Below are 22745 nucleotides of genomic sequence, written 5' to 3'. Positions count from 1 at the left end.
ATCTAACTTGCACATTCTACTTACAATTCATGTTGATCTATCCATCTTGCACATAATCTAAAACTAGTGGCTAACAAATTCAAGTGTGTGTTAAGCACGAGCACATAAATGAAAAGAGATAATCAAGGATCACGCCGTACAACTGAGCAGAGCACAGTCTCTGATCATATGCAGATCCAATAAAAAATTTAAAATTTTACCACCAAATCTCACCACAAATTAAGTTCTGGAATTGCAGGCCATCAAGTTGAAATATGAAACAAACTACAAAACACTACATAGTAGTGGTTGGGCGGCACATGAAGAATTAATTGGGTAACGCGGTGATAAAATGATGGGTTTAATGGGCATGATGTTCCTTTGTAATGTGGTTCTATTACAGTTGGAGACTGAGCAAGCTCATTAATCCACTGCTGTGAGATGCCAAACTGGAACATCTATTGTCTCGAAAAAACTGTTTAAGGGAATGTTAAAAACAACTGTTTCAGCATGTAAAAACGGTGGTTGTAATTGCTAAGCAAATTGGAAAAAAATGAATGCTACTGCTACACTTCCAAGTCTTTTTTTTACAAGACAGACACAGTGATCCTTGGTGAATCGGAGACTTCATTGTTTTGTTCAAATGCAAAATGGTGTTCAATCTCAATATAAATTTCACCCAGTTCCAGAAATGCATGAGACGTTCAGGCTTCATTCTATTTTGAATAGCCAGTTAGCATAAATCTGTTTTTTAAACTTTCAGTTGGTAATTACTGCTCCAAGTCGTACAATAGAATCTCTTCTTCTCCCAATCATCCTCCCAAAAGAATCATGTCTCTTAATTTGAGATTTATTGTTCCTGGTGTTTATAGTGGATAGTTTTAAACTAATAGGAGTTTCCAGCCATTCATAATTTTCAGTGTCTGAACCAGGTAGTCCCTGGGTACTATATCAGACAGAAGTGTAACAATATCCTTGAAATTGCTGTGTGTAGATTCAATTATTCTTAGCTATCTCAATACTGTACTCGTAAGCAATGAAAAAAGAAATGCTGGAAATATTCAGCAGATCTGCCAATATCTGTGGTGGTGGAAAGAGAGGTGGTGTTTTAGATCTGTGTCTTCTCTTCAGAATTCAACTCAACAAGTCACAAACCTGAAAATGCTATATTTTTTTCTCTCTCCAGGGGTGCAGTCTAATCTGCTTGCGCCAGCATTTTCTGTTTTTCTTTCAGATTTCCAATATCCACAATACTTGGCTTTTGTACTCTGAATTTACACTCTGAAGACTGTTAATTTTAGGTGATAACTCCCTGACTGCCTCAGAGTTGAGTTTTACTTGGTGCACTGCTCAAACATATCTGAACAGGCATAAATAAGCAGGGGTCACTGAATCCCTATTTTAGGGGCAAGGGATGACAAGCTATCTAATACTCTTCCCTTTCCAAAAATAATAGTAGAGGGGAAAAATATCTGGATCTGTAAGAGGTAATCAGACTACAGTGATCACATTAACACAAAAAGTCAGAAAGTGGTCACGGCTTTGACTCAGCCAGAAAGACTGTACAAGTGACATGAGGTCTGGAGTCTGATTGGGTTGTGGGAGTATAAATTTAATGGTGGGTAAACGTGCGGTTTGAATAGCTGCTTAAAATTTCTCAAAATGTGCTTAATACCGTTTAAGTAAACTGAACCAGAACCTGCATTCACATAGCAGCTCTTGCAAAATTCCAAAGGTGCTTCCGTAGAAGCATTAACTTTGGACACAGACAAATTTAGAACAGGTGACTAAAACCATAGGCAAAGAAATGAGTTTTAACAAGCAATTAAAACAAAAGGAGAGAGGTAGAAATGTTCAGGGAGTGAATGCCAGAGTCTAGGGCAAGGGCAGCAGTAGACATGTCCGCCAACAGTGGCACACTGGTAATCAGGGCTATGGTGAGAGATGTGATCAGCACTATTTGCTTGTCAAACATGGTGCCTGAAATCTGGAGAAATGGTGTAAAAGAGGGGGAGGGGGCTAGATCAGTGAAAGAAAAAACCACGTTGTCGTTAAAGATAATAATTCTAGTAGTTGGTCCAAACAGGCTAGTCACGAGCAAATCAATCAGTGACTAGAGAATTCATTAAAACAAGGTCAATTGACTCGGGGTTCTAATCATTTTGAAGCAGACATTAGGAAAATGTTTCAAACAAATAGAAAATTATAAGTTTGCGTTTTCAAATATATCTATTTGACATTAGATGGGATGAGAATGATGTGGACAAGAGAAGCATTAATTTGCTTATCCCTTCATGCCCTCGAGGAAGTGACAGTGAACTGCTTTCTTGAACTATTGCAAGAAAATGCAGTTTGCTACAACTGAACAGTTTGGAAGGCTCTTTCTGAGGCCAATTAAGAGTGAATCACATTGCTTGCATCTGAAGTCACATGTAAGGCAGACCAGGTAAGAACAAGAGACTTTGTTCCATGATGAACAGTGAACCAGATGAGTTTGAAGAGAATCCACTCATTTCATTATTCCCTGCAGATTTATTTTGCTAATTGAATTTAAATTTCACACTTTCTGCTATGGGATTTGAACTGTTGTCTTTGGTTCATTACATCAGCCTACGGGATTATTAATCTAAAACATAACCAGTAGACCACCATATTCCTAACTGGAAAAAGAGTCATAGGGAGACTAGGAGACATTCTGGTGTTTAAAATGCTGATGCGCTATAAGAATCTGAAATGTTGAAGCAAATTCAACAACACTCAAAAGGAAATTGAATCAATTTTCAGGGCTAGGAGGAGAAGGAACAGGAGTAAGTGCAACCAGCTGGATAATTCTTTAAAAGAGGCAACATTGGCATGATAGGCTGACTGTGTGTATCATTTAAGGAGACAGTAAAGGTCCTTTTGTGGTGCAGTGGTAGTATCCCTATCCCTGAACCGAGAGACATAGGTTCGTCCAATCAGCTCCAGAGGTGAATTATAACATCTCTGATTAGGTTGGTTAGGAAAGAAATTGGTCAGGGACATAGGAAATGTGAACACGATTATTAACTTTTAGTTGAGAAACAAAAGGAAGTGACCTTTCATTATAATTTCAAAAAACACTGGATCAGCATAAAACAAAATTTGTGAAGGAGCCACTAGGTATTAAGGCAGCTAACCTAAAACTTTGTCAAAAACGCTCAGTTTAAAGGAGTGCCTTAAAGGAGGTGAGAGGTTGGGAGTAAATTTCAGAGTTTAGAATTTATTTAAAACCAACAAAATGTACTGATTGCAGTCTTACCAACTTGGTTAAGCATTGAAGCACTTGTGCATTTTAATGTATATTAAATGCCGTGCCCCAGCTATACGGAAACTGGAAGCTATTATGCCAGATGAAAAGATTACAAGGTCCTAATTCCTGAAACTGTTTTGCTGTCAGGCCATCACACCAAGTCATAGATCTTGTCAAATTGCTTTTGTAAAATATTAACTGAACAATGGCTGCAAGCTTCACTGATATTTAAAACTCTACATAAATGAGAAGATCACAACAAAAGTTTTACTTCCAGTGTCAGTTTAAGAGACTGGAATTAAAAGAATGAATCTTCAGTGAAGTATTCCAATCAAGATTTGGAGGTGCCGGTGTTGGATTGGGGTGTACAAAGTCAAAAATCACACAACACCAGGTTATTGTCCAACAGGTTTACTTGGAAGCACTAGCTTTCGGAGCGCTGCTCCTTCATCAGCACTCTGAAAGGTAGTGCTTCCAAATAAACCAGTTGGACAATAACCTGGCATTGCATGATTTTTAACTTTGTATTCCATTCAAATACACATTAAAATGGGACACAGATGTAAATTTAAGAGATTGTGCTGCCTGAATATTTACAGCTGCTACTTAGATACATGCAAAAATGTAAATACATAACTGCTATAAAAATACATTAGATGTTTCATACAATACAGCATTGCATTTGCTCACTGTACAGGCGCTTACATATCATTCACCATCCTTACCCTGACAGTATTCTGTTGTAAAATCTAATTACTTTTAAATGGATGCAAATTATCTGCTTACTTGAATCTGTTACTAATCTCCCACTGAACACATCTCAACAACATATATATGTACAATATATATTGTGTATTAAAAAGCAATCTTACCAGCATGAGCTCTCTGTATGTGGCTCTTGAGGCCACTAATAAAGGCAGTCTTAAATGAGCAAAGTTTGCATCTGAATGGTTTTTGGTGCCCGTGTTGGTTCTGCATGTGGCGTTCCAAGCTGGGAAATTAAAAAAAGAGACACGATTCAATTGGAGAAAAACAGTAATGACCAAAAATGGCAACTTGAGATTCCTAGCTTAGAAAGACAATCACAGGTTAGTTACAATATCAAAATAGGGTGCGTAGATGCTGGAGTTGGACAGGGAGGGTGGACAAGGTCAAAAGTCAAATGAGACACAATATCAAAAAAAGATAGGAATGTTAGGGTAAACCTGTTAAAATGTTCACTTCAGCTTCAACTGGAGTAGCAGGTGCAATTTAGGAAGGATGTAAAGGCATTAGAGAAAGGGCAGAAAAGATTCCCAAGAATTGCTTCAGGGACAATGAACTTCAGTTACATGGATAAGATGGAAAGGTTGAGGCTTTCACTTTGGTGAAAAAGGATTGAGGGGATCTGATAGAGATATTTAAGATCATGAGGGGTTTTAACGAAGACACTGTTCTGTGGTTAAGCAATTGAGAATTAGAGGGCACGTATTTAAGAAGCAGTGCAGACATGATGGAAAACGTCTTCACTGAGTGAGAGAATAGGATCTTTCCATGGAAGGCTTCGGTCTGAAAGCATGCTCAAGGTAGCAAAGGCTTCAAAAGAGAAATGGATAATACTGAAAGCGAAAGCAAACTTGTCACGCCACAAGGAAAGGCCAATGAGGCTAGTTGACTTGCTTTCCAAACAGCCAGCACAGATATGATGGGTCAAGTGGACTCACTTCCTGTACTGTAACTACTCTATGATGCATGAAGTGGTGGATGGTCTGCATGCATTAAGCTACTCCTCGGAGTGAGACCAACATCATCTTACATGCACAGAGCAGTAAAACCCATTAAAAAGGACAATAAACTGAGGTTAGAGACAAAAAAATTGCAGATGCTAGAATCCAAAGTAGATAAACAGGAGGCTGGAAGAACATAGCGAGCCAGGCAGCATCAGAAGTTGCAGAAGTCAATGTTTTAGGTATTCCTGAAGAAGGGTTATATCTGAAACATCAACTTCCCCACTGCCTGATGCCGCTTGGCTTGCTGCGTTCGTTCAGCCTCCTGCTAGTCTACAATAGAACTGAGGAACAGAATCAGGTACTAATTTTTAATTAATGTAAAAATTGTGTGTGAGGTCAACTGTCACTGAAGCATAGTCTTGTGGGAATTCAAACAATAAAATGCCACCCTCGCCCTAAAATTCCTTTCCCTAGCACTTTGTAAGTAGCTAACATAATGAATGTGATTATTAAACAGCCAAGTCAGTCATAAAAGCTCTGGCCCAAAAGCAAATGCAATGAGTGGAATATGAGTGCCAATGTAGAACCAATGCAGAGGGTTGAAGCTACAGTCAATAAGGACAACAGAAATCTACAAGTATTAAAAATAAAATAAACAATTAGGTAATTAAAATTACAGGTTATTAATTGACCAGTATTATAAGTAAGCTTTAGTAATTGAAGTTATAAAAGAAAATTAGAAAATTGTTTTGAAACAGAGGGCCTTTCGTCTCTTGGTGACAAATTGGGAGTTGATCAAACAACCAAATATTTGTTGAACCACCCTCCCATTTTCATTTTGGTTAGCTCAAATCTTACTGATGCTGGACACAGCTTTCTTTCATTGTGATTCACTTTTGCTGAATATGGATATATCTTTCATGTACTAAGAGGTAACAGAGTCACTCTCTCCGACAGAAAAATAAAGATGGGATCAATCAATCAGCCTACTATATCACCAAACAGTTCATGCTCTCAGCCACAGTATTATGGGAAGTTTTGTGTGAAAACCAAGCTATTGTGAAATAGATGATCTGAGAGTTCTGAAAGTGACAAAACCACATACCACAGAGTTGACAACTTAAGGAATCACTTCAATATATATTTGTCACTTTGAATTAGAAATGGGTCTAAGAGAAGCATCAAGGATAGAGCTACCCGCTAACAAATCTTTGATAGATTTTCCCTTCCCTTGATGAAATGGATCATTTACCTGTGCAAGCAAAAGTCAACTAGCAGGTTACCTGTTATGCTACAGGATAGAGAGAAAATGATAGGGCCCTCAATGTTGACACAAGGACTTGAAGCCCAGCCTCATTCAATGTCAGCTAGTAATGCAAAACAAAACCATGTAGACTATTATCAGAAACTTAGTTCCTTGATAATTGGTAGTTTGACTGTCAAAAGTTCAGGAGTTCCCTCTTGAAATCTCATCCTCTCCCTTTCTTTAAGATGCTCCTGAAAAAAACATTCCTTTGAACAACCTTTTGGTGATCTGCCCTAATATACTGCTCAGATGGTTAAGTGTCAAATGTTCTTATTTTATTTCATTACGGTGCTACATAAATAGAAACTGCTGGCCTGTTAAAAAGGTAGAGGAACCCAAAGTCAGGATTGTAGGATTGTTAAAGCAGAGTTTTAATATATATATATATATATATTATTGATAAATGATGAATTGCGCAAATACTGATGGACGAAGTTAACAACTCTCACTCAATAAATCGATTCACATTACAAAAGCTAAAAGTAAATACGTCAGAGCCCACTTCAGTCTAACTGTGTAGCAGCTGTGGTATTTTTGGCTTGCCTAGTGAAAATCATCCTACCACATTCCATCCCTAGTTCAGGCAGTTCCACTGGTGTGCGGACGCTCAGTAGGAGCATTAACACCATGGGGCCTGATCATCCACATGCTTACTGTACAATCGTAGTGAAATATGACCTCTACCATTCACTTACTTCTGCCGGAAGGCAGTGACAAACAGACAGTACTGGCAGTGATGTTTGCCTTCACGACTAAACAGTGCAGAAGCCGTGTGACTCCTTTCATGGGAACGCAAGCCTTGCAGGGACATTAGAATCCGATCACACTGAGTGCAGGGGTAGCCTCCGATGGTAGCATCCACCCCAGGGGCATCTTCCTCTCCCTCCAAGCTCTGCTGCTCTGGTAACATCTCCAATGATTTTTCAGCTGAAGATATCGAATTGTTATCTCCATCTTTATCCTGTTGGGAAAGGAACAGAAACATAATAAGTAGAAGCATTCAGCCCCTTTGAGCAAACTCAAAGCTGATCTTCTCCATCAACTCCACCTTCGCATACTATCCCCAAATCCCTTCCTTCCTTTAAGGGTTCAAAAAAACATTTCATTCTTGGATATAGTCATTGGTGGAGATACACATCCCAATGGGATGGAAAGAAGAGAATTCTCACATATCTCCATATGGAGAAGCCTTTCCTCAGTCTTAGATAGTTGACCTCAGGAAGATGTTCAAAAGGTCAACGAATGATACGTTTCTGTTCAAGTACAAACATTTTTGAATGAAACAATGAGGGAACTCAGTTAATTAGGAAGACCAAAGAAGCTGGAATAGTTCGCTCAGGAACGGAAGCGGTTATGGAAAATTTAATCAATATGTTCAAAACTGCGAGGCACCTTTGTACAGTGGATGGGGAGAAACCATTTCTGGTAGCAGGGAGGGTCAATAACTAGAGAGACATACTTATTTGGCAAAAAAAGAAACACACTATGCAGGGAAGATGCGGTGAATTGATGTCATTTGGAAAAGTGCTGCCTGAAAGGGTTCTGGGAGCACAGTCAATTAATTTCATTAAAGAGAACTGGATAAATCTGTAAAGAGGAAAGGGAGCAGGAGGCAGGAAGTAAGGCATATTAATAGCTGTAAAGCAGATTTGTAGGGACAGTCCCTCTATTTCAGCCTGTGCTTCTATCTCACTGCTCTGAATCTTTGGCCACTTGGTGAGGAGGAGGGTAGATGTAACATGGGAGGATCTTTTCCTGGATCTGTCCAAGATACTGCCAACAGATCCAGTAATGGGACGCCTTTGGGGAGGTGGTTATTCAGACTGACAGCCTTCCTCCCTTCTGTACCTGTCTGCGTGTCCTGTGTTATTGCAAAGGGAGTCTGTAGATTTAAACTGAAGCCTCTTACCACCAGTGGGCACCAGAGGGACATGAGGACTTGATCAACACCATGGACAAAGATTTCTCTAATGAAAAAGTTTCCTTTTGTCGCCTTACAATTTACTACTGATTGTTTGGGTCTCATTGGCGATTTGGTTTTGAAATAACATTGAAAGGGCAGTTAATGCAAATTATTCAGTGAATGTAATGAATGGCATCAAAACTTATCGGCTGCAATAACGATTGTTCCAATCTTAAAAAACATTGCTGAGAATCAGTGCGTACCTCAAGTCAGATATATTAGTGCTAATTACGCCATTTGATTTGCAACCTCAAGCTGTACGAACAAGCAGTTCACTCCAGGGTACACAGAGGGTTTAAAAAACATCTCTTACGCAGCCCTTTTAGTCACAGGTGTTAGAGAACTCCATGACAAACAAACACATCTTATTCGCTGTCTTCCTGTGTTTAAACAGCGCAGCATATAATGGAGAGAGCTGCTTACTAGCAGAAATGTTCCACATGCATTCCACATCTGACATAAAGGTTGACTTATTCTTGTACCCATTACATTTATTCAGGATCGTCCAAACTCTCTAGAGATTAATGACGTATATAAACGATTAACTGTGCATGTGTGGCTAAACTGTATAATAGTGCAATTTAAGAGCTGGACTGCACAGCCAAACAATGAACAAGTCACCCTACCTCTCCGGCACATGAATTTAAATAGCTGAGGGAAAAAAAAGAGCAACAACTTCTTATGACGGCTGACTTGACCACCTTTTCAGGCAATTTGTTTAAGATCTTAACAACGAGTTAATAATCTGGGGACCCAGGTTCGAATCCCACCATGGCAGATGGTGGAATTTGAATTCCATAAAAATCTGGAATCAGGAGTCTAAGGATAACCACAAAACTGTGGTCGATTTTCAGAAACAAAATCATTTAGAGTTCTTTAGGGAAGGAAATCTACTGTCCTTAGCTGGTCTGGCCTACATGTGACTCTAGATCCACAGCACTGTGGCTGATTTTTAATTGCCCTCTAGGAATTAGGGTTGGCCAGCGACACCCACAGCTCATGCGTTAATAAAAACAAACACTCTCTAAAGATATGTCTCATGTTTTCCTCTGATTCTCCTGTCAATTACAGTCAATGCATGACCTTCGTGGACTGACCCACTTGCCACAGGAAGCATGTGTTTTCTCCATAGTTACTTAACTGAGGCCCTCAATTTTCAAATTCCTTAACAATCTCTGCCTGGAAATGTACAATCCTAGCTTCTCCAGTCTTTCCACGTAACTGATTGCTAATAGATAGATGCCCAGATTTTGCAGCAGAAATCAGTGTTCGTGTTCATGATACTACCGAAACTGACAATGTCTGCAGAGTGCACACGTGCAGTTAAATGCACAAGTTGCTGTCAGTGATCCCACCTCCTCTTGAGGGGCACCTGAAGTCTCTGCAGGCTGCAATTAATGAGAAATAGATTGATGAGAATTTGAAGTCCTAATGCTGTCTGCCTTAAAAGGCCTTGAAAACATTACATCTTGTTGAATTCATGATCTGTCACAGATAAAAGAAGCCATGCACCAAAAACATAGAGGATATCGGGGCTTGAGGTGACAAGTGGCAACTAACATTTGTGCCAAAAAAGTACCAGGCAATAACCATCTCCATTATGAGAGACTAAAATCATTACCCCCGACATGCATCACTTAATCCCCTATTATCAACATCCTGTAGGTTACCATCAACCAGACGCTGACCTAGACTGGCCATATAAATGCAGTAGCTAAAAGAACAGATAGAGGCTAGGAATTAAGTATAAGTGACTCACCTCCTGACTCCCCAAAAGCCTGCCCACCAGCTACAAAGCACAGGTCAGGAGTATGATGGAATACTCCCTACTTGCAGGTAGGAGTGTAGCTCCAACAACACTCAAGAAGCTTGACACCATCCACAACAAGCCAGCCTGATTGACTGGCACCACTTCCACACAAATCCTTTTAAAAGGTACCTGGATCTGTACCTAAAGTGCTGTAAGCAGGACTATGGGCCGTGTGCAGGCAGATGGGATTAGAAAGGCCATCCAGGTGTCTTTGGGCTGGCATGGATAAGATGGGCCAAACGGCACCGTGTACTGCATAATTTCTATGGTTTCTATCATCTAACATCCGGGAGCAAACGTGTGCAATTGCTATAAGATGCACTACAAAAATATCACGGAGTTTTTTTTGGCAGCACCTTTCAAACCCATGACCAATTACATCCAGGACAATAAAAGACAGAGTGTGTGTGTGAGAGAGTGCGAGAGTGTGAGAGAGAGTGTGAGAGAGAGTGTGAGAGAGAGTGTGAGAGAGAGTGTGAGAGAGAGTGTGTGAGAGAGTGTGTGAGAGAGAGTGTGAGAGAGAGTGTGAGAGAGTGTGTGAGAGAGAGTGTGAGAGAGAGTGTGAGAGAGAGTGTGAGAGAGAGTGTGAGAGAGAGTGTGAGAGAGAGTGTGAGAGAGAGTGTGAGAGAGAGTGTGAGAGAGAGTGTGAGAGAGAGTGTGAGAGAGAGTGTGAGAGAGAGTGTGAGAGAGAGTGTGAGAGAGAGTGTGAGAGAGAGTGTGAGAGAGAGTGTGAGAGAGAGTGTGAGAGAGAGTGTGAGAGAGAGTGTGAGAGAGAGTGTGAGAGAGAGTGTGAGAGAGAGTGTGAGAGAGAGTGTGAGAGAGAGTGTGAGAGAGAGTGTGAGAGAGAGTGTGAGAGAGAGTGTGAGAGAGAGTGTGAGAGAGAGTGTGAGAGAGAGTGTGAGAGAGAGTGTGAGAGAGAGTGTGAGAGAGAGTGTGAGAGAGAGTGTGAGAGAGAGTGTGAGAGAGAGTGTGAGAGAGAGTGTGAGAGAGAGTGTGAGAGAGAGTGTGAGAGAGAGTGTGAGAGAGAGTGTGAGAGAGAGTGTGAGAGAGAGTGTGAGAGAGAGTGTGAGAGAGAGTGTGAGAGAGAGTGTGAGAGAGAGTGTGAGAGAGAGTGTGAGAGAGAGTGTGAGAGAGAGTGTGAGAGAGAGTGTGAGAGAGAGTGTGAGAGAGAGTGTGAGAGAGAGTGTGAGAGAGAGGAGCGTGAGAGAGAGAGCGTGAGAGAGAGAGCGTGAGAGAGAGAGCGTGAGAGAGAGAGCGTGAGAGAGAGAGCGTGAGAGAGAGAGCGTGAGAGAGAGAGCGTGAGAGAGAGAGCGTGAGAGAGAGAGCGTGAGAGAGAGAGCGTGAGAGAGAGAGCGTGAGAGAGAGAGCGTGAGAGAGAGAGCGTGAGAGAGAGAGCGTGAGAGAGAGAGCGTGAGAGAGAGAGCGTGAGAGAGAGAGCGTGAGAGAGAGAGCGTGAGAGAGAGAGCGTGAGAGAGAGAGCGTGAGAGAGAGAGCGTGAGAGAGAGAGCATGAGAGAGAGCGTGAGAGAGAGCGTGAGAGAGCGAGTGTGTGTGAGAGAGCGCGAGTGTGAGAGAGAGCGTGAGTGTGAGAGAGCGAGTGTGTGTGAGAGAGCACGAGTGCGAGAGAGAGCGCGAGTGTGAGAGAGAGCGCGAGTGTGAGAGAGAGCGCGAGAGAGCGAAAAGAAAAGCTGATGATAAAACAATATGAGAAAATGGGTGAACTGTACTGAATGAAACCTATACAATGTGATAATGGGTCTCGGTGTAGGTGAGAATAGGTGACTGTACTAAAAGCAATGAATGTCATAACAGAACCAGGTGTGGGGTGGTTAAAAAACATGCAAGGATGAAATCAGGCTCTAAAGTTATTGAACTCGATGTTGACTCCTGGAGGCTGCAGGTTCCCCAAGTGGAAAATAAGATGTTGTTCTTCGAGTTTATGCTGAGGTTCAGTGGAACACTGTAACAGGCCTCAGACAGAGATGCTGGCCAGGGAACATTGTGGTGCGCTGAACTGGCAGAGAACTGAAAGCTGTGTGTCATTTTTGCAGAAGAACATAGGTGTTCGACAGAGCGGTCACCCAGTCCGCTTTCTGTCACCCCAGTATTCAGGAAAATACATTGTCAACAACAAAGACAGCAGACTAGATTGAATGAGGTACAGGTAAATCGCTGATCACCTGAACATGATGTCTGGGAACTTGGATAGTAAGGAATGAGGACATAAATAGGCAGGCGTTACCCTTTCTGTAATTGCATGGAAAGGTGTCATGCAATTACAGGGAGGTGTTGGGAGTGGATCAAGGTGTCCCGGAGGGAACGATCCGTGCAGAATATTGACAAGTGAAGGAAAGGGAATGTGTATCTGGTCGTGGCATTCCACTGGAAGTAATGGAAATGACAACTTACAGTCCTTTCAATGCAAAGGCAGGTAGGGTGGTAAGTGAGAATTATAGGGACCCCATCATCATCATTGTGGGAGGGAAGGGAAGGGGAAGGGGGCAGATGCAGTAGATAGTCGAACACGACTGAGAGTTCTGTTAACCATGATGGCACGAAATTCTCAGCCTGAAGAAGGCGGCATCATCAGGTCAGATGTGACAAAGACACTGGGACAATGGGATGGAGTCCTTATAGGAAGCAGGATGTGAGGATGTATAGTTCAGGTAACTGTGGGAGTCAATGGATTTGTAATGGATAAAAGGTGCCCAGTCTATCCCGAGAAACGGAAACAGAGGTGTCGAGGAAGAGAAGAGGGAAGTCAAAGACGGGTCAGGTGAAGGCGAGGGCAGGGTGGAAATTGGAAGCGAAATTGATAAATTTTTCCAGTTCACAAGTAGAAAGGGAAAGTAGCACAGATTACATTGTCAATGTGCCAGAGAAAGAGCTGTGAGTGGGAGCCAGAGTAGAACCGGAACTAGGAATATTCCATGTACCCACAAACAGACAGGCATAACTGGGGCCCATGGAAATACCCATGCCCACCCTTCCATCTGAATAAAGTGAGAGAAGTTAAAAGAAAAGTTGCTCAAAGTGAGATCGTGTTCAGTCAGGCAGAGGAGGGTAGTGGAGGATGTGGACAGTTCAGGCCTTTTGTCCCCGGGGAGAAGTGGAGAGCCCCGAGACCATCCTGACAGAGGGATGGCTATGTAAAGGGAGTGACCATGGTGTAAATGTCCATGGTGGAGAGGAGGCAGCTGAAGCCCACAAACTGGAAATCCTGAAGTTGACGTAAAGTGTCAGAGAAATCCGGGAGAAAAGACTGGAAAAAGGGAGAGGAAATTTGAGTCGAGGAAGGAAAATAAAATGGGTTTTGTGAGGCAGAAATAGACAGAAATAATGGGTCTGTCTGGCCAGTCGCGTTCGTGGATTTTGGGAAGAAAGTACGAGTGGGTTGTGTGGGGATGGGGGATGACGACAATGATCTGGAAATTTCCAGGGAAGAAGAGGTTGGTGACAGTCACAAACACAATGGCCTGATGTTTGTCGGTGGGGTCATGACCTCTCTCTCGCTTTCTCTGGGCTCCATCTCCACCTATCCACTCACCTCTACCACCCAAACAACAAACGTAAACACTTCAGCGTAAACACCACTGTTTCCCTGCTGCTAACAATTTTGATGACGAATCACTGGACTTGAAACTTTAACTCTGTTTTCTTCCCACAGATACTGCCAGACCTGCTGAGTTTCTCCAATAATTTCTGTGTTTTCGTACAACCACCTATTTGTTCCCCTCCAAGCTCTTCACCATCCTGAGTTGGAATTATAAATTCCTTCATTGTCATTAGGTCTAACTCTTGGAGCCCCCTTCGTAAAAGTACTGCGCGTGGACCTAAACTGAAAAGGTCAAATTTTTGCATTATGATAAAAATTCCACGAATTTAAAAATATGTTTAAGCTTCTAACCTAATCCCTTGCATAGTCTAATTTATTTATTTTGCTATGTAAAATGAGAACAAATTGAACAACAATCAGTGTTCATATCATCCTGGCAAGCTGAGTATACTTCAGTGAGAGTAGCGGCTTACCTAGTTTACTGTCATCACAGTTGCTGGTCGCCTGGTCATCCCTTTGACACCATGTCAGGTTCAAATCAACATTGAGAAAAGGGAAACCAAGTCACAAAGATGGACTGACCTCTGTGGAAAACCTTCTCCAAGGTCAACAGTTTCCAACTACTCCCGTCTGTCTATCATTATGAGTCAGCTGCTATAACTCATACAAGTTGACACAGTTTAGCCGTATTATTATTTGTGGTCAATTTTTGGAAAATGTTTATACAAAGCTCCCTTCAATGTTCACAACTTTGAATTGAATCCAGCCCAAGTAAAGTCAGAAGTAATGTCCACAAGTCTGACAACTTGAACATTAGTCAAACTGTTGAAGTACAACTTAGAATTATGACAAAGGACATGAGAACCTGCATGAAAAAAAATGATCAATAAGGTTAGTGCATGTTTTATTCCCTGCTATTATACAAGGTTGAAGAGCAACCTGATCAAAGTTTCCATTATAGTAACAGGAACTGATAAGGAGAAGCTATTTCTACTGTTTGGTGGGTGGAAAACTAAAGGATTTGCATATTGATTCTTTCAAGAGACGTTAGTGTCACTGACGAGATTAGTACGCATTGCCTCTCCCTTGTGGTGAGCACTTTCTTGAGCTACTGGAGTCCACATAGTGCAGGTAAAGTCCGTCATGCTGTTAGGAAGGGAATATCTGATTTTGAACCATTGTTTTAAAATCAGAATTAGACCTTTCAGGAGTGAACTTTGAAAACACTTCTGCACAAAGCTGGTCAAAGTTTGGAGCTCTGCTCCACACATGGCAACTGAACTGGGATCAATTGTTAATTTTAAATCTGTAACTGAGATTTTTGTCATCTAAATGAATAAATGGGCATAGGTAAAGGCAGGTACATTGAGTTAAGTCACAGATGTCACATGATTTCAATGAATGGTGAACAGGTTTGAGAATCTAAAATGCTTTCTCCTGTTCTAATTCTGCACAAAAACCCAAAAACAAGTAATATGCACAGCTTTCTTTTTCTAAATAAGGAAGCTAATTCACAGGAAAGACTAGCGACGTAGAACAAAATTTTCAGTTTGGAAAGTCAATCGAGTGCCTCTCAATGCATGCCCCAAAGCATGCCTTGTCTATCGTTCAGTTGATTTATGGGATAACTTCTTTGGATCAACAATCAGTCACATGAGCCTTTGTTTGAAGGTAGCATAGCCAAGGGGAAGTTAGAGGAGAGCCTACACTACAGGACAGATGGTCAGACCTAGTTGAATACAGCTTTCTGTTGACTGACCAGACTAATAATGATCATTTTAGTCATGATAACTACATTACATCAAAACAGAAACAGTAAAAAAAATTGTCAATTCTATACATTGCACAACTTTACCATACTTCACACAACAGCGTTCCATATTTCAGATCCGGAAGCACATAAATGGCCCAATTGAAACAAATAAACAAGTATACAAGTAGTAAAGCTCACCTCTTCACCACTCCGAGCAGTATCTATTGTTTCGCCAAAGGCAACGTGCTTGCGAAGGTGGTTCGATATAGCTCTGGGTGTCGGATGGACTTCGAAGCAGAAACTGCACCTGTACCCCACCACATTCCGCTCTTTAACTAATGACACAGAGCTTGTTGTCTGGACAGCATTCAGCTGCAGTCGTGAGAAGGAACATGAATATTGAACAGTTACACATTTACATTGTTTTTAATTTCTTTGATCCTCTGCATCTGTCAAAGTGTGGAATGGCTTTCATTTTCTTATTTTGTGTCAGGTGTCGCTCAGCGTATAGCACTTTCACTGAGTCAAAAGGTTGTGGGATCAAATCCAACTCCAGAACCTGAGCAATAATCATACGGCAGAAGAATTGCACCAAAGGGATCCTCCTTCAGATGAAACATGAAAAAGCCTTATATGCCCTCTGAGGTGAATTGTAAAAATGTCCCATGTCCAAACTTCAAAACAGTATCAGGGAGTTCTCTTTATTGTTCCAGTCAATATCAATGCTTCAATTAACATCACGAGAAAAGACTTTATGGTCATTAGAATGGTCATGGGACCAAAAGTGGCCACCGTGTTCTCTATATTTCAAAAAATGTTTAAACAGGTGTAAGGCATGGTCTGGGATGACCTGAAGTCATGAAAGGTGCTAGAGAAACTAAAGTCTTTACTTGTCAGTTATGAAATATTTGCAAGCATAAACATCAGATGTACCAATTCTATTGAACAGTTAATTAACATATTTTGGGTTTATTCAACTGCATGTTTTGTTTTGGCCTTCCAGCCAAATCACCCAAATTTCAATTCATGAAATGAACATTTCACTTGAAGAAGGGAACTGTTTTTATAAGTAAAATATCATCTTATAAGCCATTGTTAAAACTTCCATGTTAACAACTTGCATCTATCTACTAAATTTAACCTAGGAAAGTGTTGCAAGACACGTCAGAGTAGTCATTAACAAACAAGACTTGACAACAGACCACAAAGTAGTTGTACAGCAAGCAAGGTGGTTTTTTGGGGCGTCTTAACAGTGGGGGAGAGAGAGAGAGAGAGAGTGAGTATAGGAGGTTTAGACAGGCAATTGAATAGTTTAAAGGCCCAGGTAGCTGGAGGCATTGTCACCAATGTTGGAACAAATAACACCAGAACAGGAGGAATATATTACCTTAGAGCTCTGTCAGAAGATCATCATGTTGAGCAAAACTGACAGCTTAAAAAAAACAATGCAAAGCTCCAAGGGGTCTCATTTATTCAGGGAAGGACACTGAATTTGTTTATTTGCTGAATGTATTTTAATTTGCAAAAGAAAGTTACAGGAGGAGGCGATGCCCTAGTGGTATTATGCTGGACTGTCAATGCTGAGACACAGATAGTGTTCTTTGAACCCAGGTTTGAATCCTGCCACAACAGATGGTGGAATTTGAATTCAATCAAAGCAAAAATCTGGAATTAAGAGTCTAACAGTGACTATGAATCCATTCTTGATTGTCATGAAAAACTTATCTCGTTCACTAAAGTCTTCTAAGAAATGATACTGCCATCCTTGCCATCTTGTCTGGTTGTTCTTGACTGCCCTCTGGGCAATTTGGGATGGGCAATAACTACTGGCCTAGCCAATGATGCCCTTCTCCTGTGAATGAATCTTTTAATAAGTTTTGTTTGGAAAAGCAAAGAATTCATCTCCGATATCGCTCTCAATTCTTTAGGATTTGCATCGTGCACAAATATTTTTGAGAATCATTTCTAACTTCTCATTAACCTGGACTTTTTATTTCTGTTCTACTGTCACGCCTGGAGGTGCAATCTGCTCAGCAGGTACGTGGATCCAAAAATAAAACTGCCACTTCATTAACATTCAAAAATAGGCATTTTCACTTTATTACTAATGCAGCAATTCTGTCACACTGCTCTTAAAAAAAAACACCTCGGAACACAAAGATATAATCACCATTTTCTCCCAACTAATCTCAAAAGATATTTATCCAGGTTTCATAATGCCCTCCCATTATCAGTTCCTAGTTTCTACACCTTCCTCGATGGTTTAAGGGTCAATCTGCAAATTGGAGAAAGTGAGGTCTGCAGATGCTGGAGATCAAAGTTGAAACTTTATTGCTGGAACAGCAATCTGCAAATTACCATAGAAGAATGGGATTCAATGTTGTGCATTAAAATTTCTTTTAAAGCATAATTGCTCCATCACTAGAATCACATGCCATTCACCTATTTGATCATAATCACTGTCAGTTAGTAACAATTGGTCAATAATTTCACCATGCCAAAAGAAAACCTCCAACTTTTACTTCCTTTACGCTTCTATCAAGTTATATCTATTGTCTTCATATCAATGTACATTACCTTACACAATATCTACATTAGATATTCATCCTTGCATAAGTGTAAATTCCTTTGAGTAAGCTTTGCCTCAACACAATCTAATATGCCACACAATTTGCACGCAGCAAGATCCTATAAACAAGAATGGCTAGATAATTCCAATGATCGCTCAGCCAATACCTAAAGACCAGTGAAGACTTTTCTGCTCTTCCTCAATATAGTCTTGGTAGGATCTGTTACATCCACCAGCAAGGGAAGACAGCCTCGCTTTAAGTTCTCATCTGAAAGCCAGCACCTCCAGAAGGGCAGTAGTCTCTCAGCATTTTACCAAAAGGGTCAGCCTTGATTCAGTGAAGAGACAAAAAAAAACTGCAGATGCTGGAATCCAAAATAGACAGGCAGAAGGCTAGAAGAACACAGCAAGCCAGGCAGAATCAGGAGTTAAAGACGATGACGTTTTGGGTATAATCCTTCTTCAGGTCTAGATTTAGTGAAGGCACAAACTTTTATTGCTAAGGTGGAGTGCTCCCAAACACCACAGTTGGCACTCACCTCATCCAAGTGGCTAAAGCTCAGAAGCTAATCACAATATTAAAAGTCAAGAACTGAAAGTAATCCTTGACTTAAAATACCATTAGATAGAGGATGATTTAAAAATCAAACTTTGTCCATAGAGTCCCTCCAGAGTGGAGACAGGCCATTCAGCCCAACGAGTCCACACTTACTCCTCAAAGAGCTTCCCACCAAATCTATCCCCCTACCATATCCCTGTAACCCTGCATTTCCCATGGCTAACACATCTACACATCACTGAACACTATGAGTAATTTAGCATGGCCAATCCACCGAACCTGCGCATCTTTGGACTGTGGGAGGAAACCGGAGCACCCAGCAGAAACCCACGCAGACATGATGACAGCATGCAAACTTCACACAGACAACTGCCTGGGGATGGAATCAAACCCGGATCCCTAGTGCTGTGAGGCAACAGTGCTAACCACTGAGCCACCATGTTGCCCCTTAATTTGACTGAATTTGTATTCTTACAAACCCATCAACATCTTCTGTTTCTTCATTCCCCAAACTGAGAGTGAACTCCAGGGTAAAAGACTGGTGTAGTGATGGGAGGCCACCAGTAGCTAAGCAAATACAACACGACCTAAAGGCCAAAGGCTTCTCTGTCATACTCCTTCACCTCCAACCCCCACCCGCACACAACCAGAGATTCAGGCAAATGCATTGGAAATCCACTACTTTTAAGTTACCCTCCAAGTTATCCACCAACCATATCAATGTTCCTCCACTGTCGCGAGGCCAAAATCCTGATGGCCCCTCTCTAATAGCACTGTGATGTAACTACACGTCAAGGACCACACCAAATCAGGAAGGCAGCTCACCATCACCTTCTCAAGGGGAATAAGAGATGGGCAATAATTGCTGGCCCAATCAGTGACGCAGACACACTATTAAATTTTAAAAAGTTTAAGAATCAAATGACTGCAGGATTGCTCTTGTGCCATTGCCACACCATTCTAGTTCCGATGATAACAAGTCTCAGGTACTTTCTACAGCGACTGGGATTCGCCCTCAAACTAGAAGGTCGAACCAACAAACACTTGGCCAAATCATGTGGGTTTAGTTATCCTTACAATGTACCTCACCTTGGTGATCAGACTGTAAGTGTAATACGGAGACCAGACTTAGCACTTTCAAATGGTGACTTGTCAAGTGATCTTGGAAATGATCTAGAGGAGATCTACAAAGAATGATTCCTAGCTTAAAAGAACTTTAGATAGACCAAACATTCTAGCTGCATTCATACAACAGTGTGAACTTAAGAGATGCTCCATAAAATAAAGAAAGGAATGGATCAGGAGACATTATTTGAAACTGTGTAAGAAGAGAAATAGATGGTAGATAGTTCTGCTTTTTCACAAACTAGTAAGCTATTATAGTGACGTGTTAGCTGGTACAGTGGGTGCTAGATCTCTGTTTCCAAGAGGGTGCTCGACCAGTTCCTGATTGAGACATTACACTGAAGGTCATTGCCCTTATATAGACTTTATCCATCTGATCTCCTGGACAGGTCTTCTCAGGGAGTCAATGAGGAATTTTATAGAGTCTCTTTTTCTATTACTGGCACTGTTTCTTCCCTGACTGCTTCTTTCTAGAGGTAACTGGTTTATATGGCGGTAGGGGTGTGCAGGAAGAGGAAATGGGGAAAATAAAAGGGTTTCGATAGGATTGTCCAGCCATCAAGTCTAAGGGCAAGCCTGATAGGTTATGTCAATTGGTATTTGAATTATTTTCCCCTCTGGCTTATGCTCACAAATGGTGTAACATTTGCTATATTCTAGTCCCTCCAAGATCTCTACATCTTCCTCCCTGCCTTTTCAAATTTTCCTGTTTCATCCTGCATTTTTTTGCCACGCCTGTCAGTGGAACCCAATACTTCACAGTTTCAAAAGGTCTCATCTCCAAATAAGCACTTTCTCCGTTTCCTTGACTTTCAATAGATGCTACTGTACGTTGATGCCTCAAGAGACCAGATTACAAGGTTTGGCATATTGCCACATATTTTTCATGTGATTAATGGAGAGAAAAGAATTCAAAAGCTCTACACTGATCTTCTCAGCACTAAAGTCTCCACTGAATCCTGCAATTTACCTGTTTGTTCTTTAGCTTTGTATCCAACAAGATTAAAATATCATTTGCACTTTTCTTACTTATCACAATGAGTACTTTCTCAGATTTGACTATTCCCTGGTCAATTTTCAATTTAATGTACATCCTAAAACAGAATGATATAGCCCAGGAGTCCATTCCATCCACAACTGTATCTGTGCCAGTTCTTTGAAAGAGCTAATAGTCTCACTTCCCTGTTCTTTTCCCCATAGCCCTACAAACTCATTCCCTTCAAATATGTTGGTGAAGTTACTTCTATTCAGCCTCCTGTTGCTTGCATCAGTACTGTGATTGAGCAGATATTTTAAGATGCAATGTTGTTAAGAAAGAATTAGAAACAATCAGAAAGCTGCAAAAAAGAACAATTTGTTCATACAAAAGGAAAGCAAGAAAAGATGACAACGCTCCAGTGTCCTGCAAAAGCAGAGCAAAACAGGGACAGTATTAGTTATAAAATTGATTTTTTTTGTTCCAGATGCAGTTATCATGGGCAAGGTCAGCACTTCTTGTCCATTTCTAATTGCTCTTGAACCCAAATGGCTGGCTTGGGTCATTTCACAGGGCAGATAAGAGGCAACAAACCAAATAAGGATGGCAGCTTTTCTTCCCTGAACAGCATTAGTGGACTAGATAGGTTTTTACAGCAATCAGAAGTTGTATGCATGTCATTTAGTGTGCCTTAGTTCCAGATATTTAGTGAATTCACATTTCAGCACCTACCATGGTGGGATTCAAACCCATGGTAGGTGCAGTATTTTAGCCTACTGCCAGGTTTGGAGGTGGTGTTCTGGATTTTCCAGTCCAGTGACATTACCACTACACCAGTGCCTTCTCTAACTCTCAGGAAAGATATTATGGCATTGGAAGGGAAATGCCATGCTGTTTCACAAGAACTATACCAGGGGACAAATCGACAACGTCACAAGAACAGTTTGCTTAAACAGGTTTCTGATTCTGAGTAGTGCAACGGAAGGCTGCTGTGTTTAAATTGACCAAAAGGAATTGATGGATTATGTAGAGAAGCATTTCCTTTGATTGGGGAGCAGAGGCAAAAATGATCAGGATAATGCATTAAAAATTATAGCACGGTATTTATGGGTAATATCTGGAAGCACTCCTTCACACAAAAGCCAGAAGACTAGAATGCTCTCCCTCAAAAGGATCAACAGAAGAGGGGGTCAACTGAAGGCTGCCAGGCCTGGAGCATTAGTGGATTCAGAACAAAGGACTGAAGTCGAGAAAAAAAAGCGATCTAGGTCAGGGGTAAGTTTGAAGGCTCACATCAAGTGCTTAGAGGAATTCAGAGTGTGGAATCCAAACAGCGTGCAACATGCAACCTACATAGCAGGAATAGAAACTGATGTTGTTCAATGAGAAGGAAAAAATAAAAAGTGACAATGGATGGATCTTCCACAAGGTCGTCAGAAAGGGAGGGGGAAAATGATCATACTAAATTGGACCAAACCAAAAAAGCTCGCAACTGAAAAGATTAAAAAAAAGGAAGGTTAAGGAAGACTGGCTTTGAAATGACAGCTCTGGCAAAACCCCAGAAGGAGCAGCTGCTCAGAGGGCCAAAGAAGACAGAAACTCGATCATCGTTTTGATGCAAGTTATGCTTGTGATGTTAATAAGTGTATTGGCAATAAATAAAATTTGACTCAGGACACTTCAGGCCAATCAGTCAGGTACAAAATGAAAGGCCAAGTCTTTAGAGAAAGAACGAACGAATGGTGCAGGTTACTTCAGATGGAATTTGCATCAAATCTGACTGAAGTTGAAGGGAGAGGGTGGGGAGGGGAGGAAGGGGGAAAGGAGCAATGAAAGACTCCTCTTAGGCCAGCTGAAGTATCAGGATCAGGAGAGCCAGAAGAGTGAAAGCAGCAACTGGTCTTATGGAAGCAAAGGATTCTTCAACACTTGTTGTGCCAAACAAGATATGGCTGGTTAACAGAGGGTTAAGGGGCAAACAACAGAATTTGGAAACAAGTTCTAGAAGACTGTCTTCTTGATCAGCAAATATGATAAACAGATCAAGGGTAACAGAGGACTTCAGCGATTTCAACAGTTCTTGAACCCAATTCTGTTTGGTGAACAGTTGTGAAAAAATGCTATTTAAAAAAAATGGCCAGGATGAGAAGTGATCGAGCTAACAAATTAA

At 41.2% G+C, this 22745-nt stretch overlaps 1 protein-coding gene across 6 annotated transcripts in view; it reads right to left on the bottom strand.

The window, feature by feature from the left end:
* The window catches only part of znf462 (zinc finger protein 462), a 106959-nt gene that overhangs the window by 21142 nt on the left and 63072 nt on the right, over positions 1 to 22745 (bottom strand). For all 6 annotated transcript variants that reach the window (XM_043717196.1, XM_043717166.1, XM_043717184.1 and 3 more), the window contains 3 exons: positions 15545 to 15718; positions 6961 to 7226; positions 4123 to 4241 (listed from right to left, as the gene is read on the bottom strand). In XM_043717196.1, coding sequence (XP_043573131.1) covers positions 4123 to 4241; positions 6961 to 7226; positions 15545 to 15718 — 559 coding nt within the window. The remainder of the gene's footprint in view (positions 1 to 4122; positions 4242 to 6960; positions 7227 to 15544; positions 15719 to 22745) is intronic.

Source organism: Chiloscyllium plagiosum, chromosome 2, assembly GCF_004010195.1.
Source record: "Chiloscyllium plagiosum isolate BGI_BamShark_2017 chromosome 2, ASM401019v2, whole genome shotgun sequence".
In the NCBI taxonomy this organism is placed as follows: domain Eukaryota; kingdom Metazoa; phylum Chordata; class Chondrichthyes; order Orectolobiformes; family Hemiscylliidae; genus Chiloscyllium; species Chiloscyllium plagiosum.
The sequence above is the reverse complement of the archived record's forward strand: the minus strand, read 5'-3'. Positions and strand labels throughout refer to the sequence as shown.